Here is a 5,448-nt window from a genome sequence, read left to right on the forward strand (position 1 = left end):
TTTCCCAGAGCTCTGTTGGAATAGAAGAGCCATTTCATCTGACGCTCTTGAATATGAACCCAGGAGCCTCCCAATCAGCTTTTAATGAACGAATTGTTTGCCAGCTTTACCTCCTAAAGACAGCAACTTTAGTAGTTGCACAGATAAAAGACACGCGTAAAGGGAAGATGGGAAACAATATTGTTCAAAGGAAGTGAACTGTTGCATTTAATTAGGCTATTCTTCTTTATTAGTATTCATATTGAGATTTTTTTTTTTTAAGATTTATGTTGATTTAACCGTAATGTACTTATGATGTAAATATATTCCGAGATGAAAACGTCACGGATCAATTGTAAAGGACCCGGATACATAATTTTAAAAAATCAGTTTCAGTTTATATGAGGTTCTCACCCCACTTTCGCTTCTTAGTCAGATTTGTTTATGCAGAATCGACATTTAATAGTGCTAATTGCACTCCAGTTAAATTGCCCTGATTGCAGAAAGGGAAGCAATTTTCGTGCTCTCTGTCTGGGTTTGGAAGAAATTGTTTTATATTCACCTCTTTATAAAGAAGTGGAGATAAGGCACCGAGCCTTTGCACAAATTGCACTTATGGGCTGACTGGCAGCATTCAGGCGCTATAATAGAGCATTATTTGGCCGTTTTGAATAATGTAAAGCATTTGCTGAAAGCTATTCTCCTGAAAATTGCTTTAACTTTTAAAAGGGTGATGATTCACTCCAAACCAGGCCTTTGTTACATTGTCATTATCCCCCCAAATGTTTTAACAGTCAGCTCAACACTTTAGCGTAACACATTGATCTTTGTTTAAAAACTCGATTTTTGGAGTATGAAAAAATCTGTCAGAAAATACTTGACCCCCTAAAGATCTGAGCAGCGTTCCCCCTTTTCGCCGCCGTTCGCGCAGCCTTTCCCCCGCCTGCCTCCTTCCTGCGGATTTTGGTGACTTTTCCCATCACAAAGGGGGCGAGGAGGTAGGTGCAGGCAGCAGAGCCATCCGCTGCCTCCAGCCCCAGCCCCAGCCCGACTTTGCTGTGGGAGCGCAAGCGGGCAGCGGATGCCTTTACTCGCTGATGTAGAGGCAACATTTCTAAACGTCACGCTCTCCATCTGCCTCCCAGCCTTGTTTTATTGATGACTTTCCCCGAGGAGAGGGGAAAGACTCTCTCCCCCCGCCGCCCCGGGGTTGGCCAGAAGAGCCTCGCTGCCACTTGACGGCCACCTCGGCAGGCTCCTGGGAAGGAGCGGGTTCCCCCCGGAGGAAGGAAGGAGTCACCTGTTGGGCGATTGCTCCCGGGTGCCCCTGTCGGACTCCTCGCCTCGCCCGCGGGGGTTGTGTCGCTCCCCCCCGCCACCGTCTTTCAATCGCCTCCACCCGTCGAGCGCTACAGCCCCCCCGGGTAAAGCCGCCGCTCCCAGTCTGCTGCGGGCAGACCCTTCGGAGGACGGGTCCGCAGGGCGCTCCCCGGCCCCCGCGCTGGCCGCCAGGCAAGGTGGAAAGAAATTAAGCGCAGAACAGTGTTTCCTCCTCCTGCCCCGACTCTGTCTAATACGCGGCGACAAAAAGGCGAGTGCCCTTTGAAAATAGCCCTTAGACGTTTAAATAAAAGATCATCTCCAGGGACATCCTTCCCCAGCGTGGCAGGCGTCTTGCAGATTGCACAACGCAATGCACAACAAAACGTACTGCCCGCCTGGTGTAAGCACGGGGAAAAATGTATCAAAACAAATAAAGAAAAGCGAAATCCTCTCAAATTCGTGGTTTCTCCATCTTGCTCCTATTTTGCATCTGCTAGGAGGTTTTAGACTGGATGGCTGAGGCGGCACCGAGGAGAAGGAAATACTGACTCAAATGCAGAGCAAGCACCCGGCGTTGCTTGAACGCCCTCGTATTTCTGGTTCAGAACTGTACCCCGCTGCACTGGGGACGGCAGAAGCGGAGGGAAAAGCTTCTGCTCCCAGCCTTGCAGAGCCGACCGCAGCGATGAAAAGTTGCACGCCTACTGATCTTCCGCGGACACAGTATGGGCAAGTTCTAGCCAATTACTTAAGAAGCCTCCAATAATTACAAATCGAAGGGACTAGCTTGCAAGACATCGAGGAGCCGAGGTTCGGACTTACATTTCGCACATGCAGAGAGCAGGCAAAGTCTCTGTCGCTCACTGGGCGTGTGGAGTGTGCACAGTGCAGAGGCCACAGGCAAGTGCTGGGGAGGCTTATTCCAGCAGCGCCCTAGCACTGCTAGGAGGGAGCAAGCCTCCTTGCCATTAGCAGCACTGTTTCCACGGGTGTACATGAGGCTTGAAAAACGTGCTGCAGGCTGAGAATGTGACTTTCAAAGTATTTTCCCGGGGATTACTCTGCAAAATAAAATCCTCTCTCTTAAGCGACAGGATGTCATATGCCCCTCGTCCCCCCTCCCGCCCCGGAGCGAGAGCAAAGGGATGCCTGTCCGTTCCCTGCCTTGGGATTTTTTTTGTGGCGCTTTAGAGAACTAAAAAGCCTCCTCAGTTCCTTCTGCAAAGAATGTAAGAAATACGTAGTCCCCGGAATCACTTCAATTATTTAGCAAAGCAAAACCAAAAAAATGTACGTGTGTTCCTAAAATGCCCTCAGGCGCCGTTAGGTTATTTGTATCCAAGACGGAGAGCCGCCCAATGGCCTGCAAAGGACGCGAGGGGCCTGTTGAATAAAGGCAATGCAGGCACGGTTTACCGGACGCGAGGACGCAGGTGACTGAACGAGCAGCGGGGGATCTGACACCTCCTGCACAGTTTACAGGCGACGGCGGAGCGGCGTCAGACGTGACACCAGCCCTCCGCCGGCGCTGACCCCCGCTCTCCACCCCTGCCCTCTGCGGCTCTCCTCGCTCCCCCCGCGGCCAGCCGGTGCCGGGGCAGCGCCACCCCGGCCGCAGGTCTCCCGGCTCTTGCCGGCGGGAGTCGCAACCCGGCGGGCGGCCGGGGTTTGGAGTTAATTGCGGCGCGATCGCCGCAGTCCGGAGCGGGGAGTTTTCTCCCCGCGCGCTGACTGGCACGCGCCCCGAGCCCCGGCGCCGGCACCTCCGCGCAGCCTGATTGGCTGCCGGGCCGCTCCGGCCCGCGCCGCCCGCGCCCTCATTGGGCGAGCGCCGCCGCCAGCGGTACTTCAAAGCGGGCGCTGCCCGCACTTAGGCAGAGTTTAGCCCCGCCGCGCCGGAGTGTCCTTAGTGCCGCCGGGCAGCGCGGGGCGCACACCGAGCGCCATCCCCCTCCGCCCCACCGCCCAGCCCAGGGACGTGCTATGGCTACGTCTATCCTCGGGGTAAGTCGGCACCGCGCGCTGCCTTCCGGCGGCGGCTCCGCTGCCCTCTGGAAAAACTGTTGCTGCTGCTGCTGCTGCTGCCGCCGCCGCCGCGTTGCGGCTGCCCCCGGTGCGGATCGCGCTGACCCGCCGGGCGGGCGGGATGTGATCCCCGCCCGCCTCGGGGGATTGCGCCGCGGGTCCCCCACCGGGTCGGTCGCGAAGAGTTTCGTCCGAAAACTCCCTTGGCCGGAGAGAAGTCGGGCTGCTTGTGTTTCCTTTTGTTTTCTTTTTTCTTCTTCTTTTTTTTTTTGTCGGTTGGTTGGTTGTTTTAACTCGAAGCGCGACGCTAAATTTCCAAAGCCTTTCGCTAGCTCGGCTTGGCGAGCGGCGCCGGCCGGAGGCTCCGCGCCCCGCTTTGCCCTTCTGCCGATCCCGTTTTTCCGCCGCTCCTGCGCGCAGACGCCGCATTTCGTTCCCGGGGGGTTTCTGGTTCGGCGACGGTGGGCTCCAGCAGCCCGGCGCTGCGCGGCGCGCCCCGGGCCGCCCTCTCGCAACACGCGTGTCGCCCGGCTCCGCCGGGATCCGCTTCCGATGTAAATCCCTCGGGTGCCGAGACGGGTCCCCAGCAGAAAACGAGTTGTGCCGCGCGGGGCCGGGCCGGAGCCTTCCTCCAAAATAAGAGAAAACTTTTCGGCGGCGCGGCTCGTCGTGCCGCGGTTCCACCCGCGCCGCCGCGTCCCCGCGGGCGCCTGACGGGGCGGCAGGGGTGAGGCTGACGGGCCGGCTTTGTCTCTCCTGCAGGAGGAGCCGAGATTTGGAACGACTCCCCTGGCCATGCTGGCCGCCACCTGCAACAAGATCGGCAACACCAGCCCCCTGACCACCCTGCCCGAGTCCAGCGCCTTCGCCAAAGGGGGCTTCCACCCCTGGAAACGCTCCACCTCCAGCTGCAACCTGGGCTCCAGCCTCTCGGGCTTCACGGTGGCCACGAGCAGGGGCTCCAGCGGACTGGCCAGCGGCACAGGCACCGCCAACAGCGCCTTCTGCCTGGCCTCCACTTCGCCCACCTCGTCGGCCTTCAGCAGCGACTACGGCGGCCTCTTCTCCAACTCGGCGGCGGCGGCGGCGGGCGTGTCCCCGCAGGAACCCGGCGGGCAGTCGGCCTTCATCTCCAAAGTGCACAGCTCGGCGGCCGAGAGCCTCTACCCGCGGGTGGGCATGGCGCACCCCTACGAGTCCTGGTACAAGTCGGGCTTCCACTCCACGCTCTCGGCGGGCGAGGTGGCCAACGGGGCGGCCTCCTCCTGGTGGGACGTGCACACCAACCCGGGCTCCTGGCTGGAGGTGCAGAACCCGGCGGGGGGGCTGCAGAGCTCGCTGCACTCGGGCGCCCCCCAGGCCTCGCTGCACTCCCAGCTGGGCACCTACAACCCCGACTTCAGCTCCCTCACCCACTCCGCCTTCAGCTCCACCGGCCTGGGCTCCACGGCCGCCTCGCACCTCCTCTCCACCAGCCAGCACCTGCTCACCCAGGAGGGCTTCAAGCCCGTGCTGCCCTCCTACACGGACTCCAGCGCGGCGGTGGCGGCGGCCAGCGCCATGATCTCGGGCGCCGCCGCCGCCGCCGCCGGGGGCGGCTCGGCCCGCTCCGCCCGCCGCTACTCGGGCCGCGCCACCTGCGACTGCCCCAACTGCCAGGAGGCCGAGCGGCTGGGGCCGGCGGGGGCCAGCCTGCGGCGCAAGGGGCTGCACAGCTGCCACATCCCCGGCTGCGGCAAGGTGTACGGCAAGACCTCGCACCTGAAGGCGCACCTGCGCTGGCACACGGGCGAGCGGCCCTTCGTCTGCAACTGGCTCTTCTGCGGGAAGCGCTTCACCCGCTCCGACGAGCTGCAGCGGCACCTGCGGACTCACACGGGCGAGAAGCGCTTCGCCTGCCCCGTCTGCAACAAGCGCTTCATGCGCAGCGACCACCTGAGCAAACACATCAAAACGCACAACGGGGGCGGCGGGGGCAAAAAGGGCAGCGACAGCGACACGGACGCCAGCAACCTGGAGACGCCGCGCTCCGAGTCCCCCGACCTCATCCTGCATGAGGGGGTGGGCGCCGCCGCCCGCGGACCGGGCAAGGAACCTACCGCGGGGCCCGGGGACTCCTAG

The 5,448-nt window shown here is 60.5% G+C and overlaps 1 protein-coding gene across 1 annotated transcript; it reads left to right on the plus strand.

Moving 5' to 3' along the window:
- The first annotated feature begins 3,285 nt into the window (after positions 1-3,285).
- Positions 3,286-5,448, plus strand: SP9 (Sp9 transcription factor). Its single transcript, XM_086465739.1, has 2 exons — positions 3,286-3,306; positions 4,090-5,448. Exons 1-2 carry the CDS (start codon positions 3,286-3,288, stop codon positions 5,446-5,448), a joined length of 1,380 nt encoding a protein of 459 aa, XP_086321865.1.

This window comes from Leptosomus discolor, chromosome 5 (assembly GCF_034619465.1).
Source record: "Leptosomus discolor isolate bLepDis1 chromosome 5, bLepDis1.hap2, whole genome shotgun sequence".
Classification (NCBI taxonomy): domain Eukaryota; kingdom Metazoa; phylum Chordata; class Aves; order Leptosomiformes; family Leptosomidae; genus Leptosomus; species Leptosomus discolor.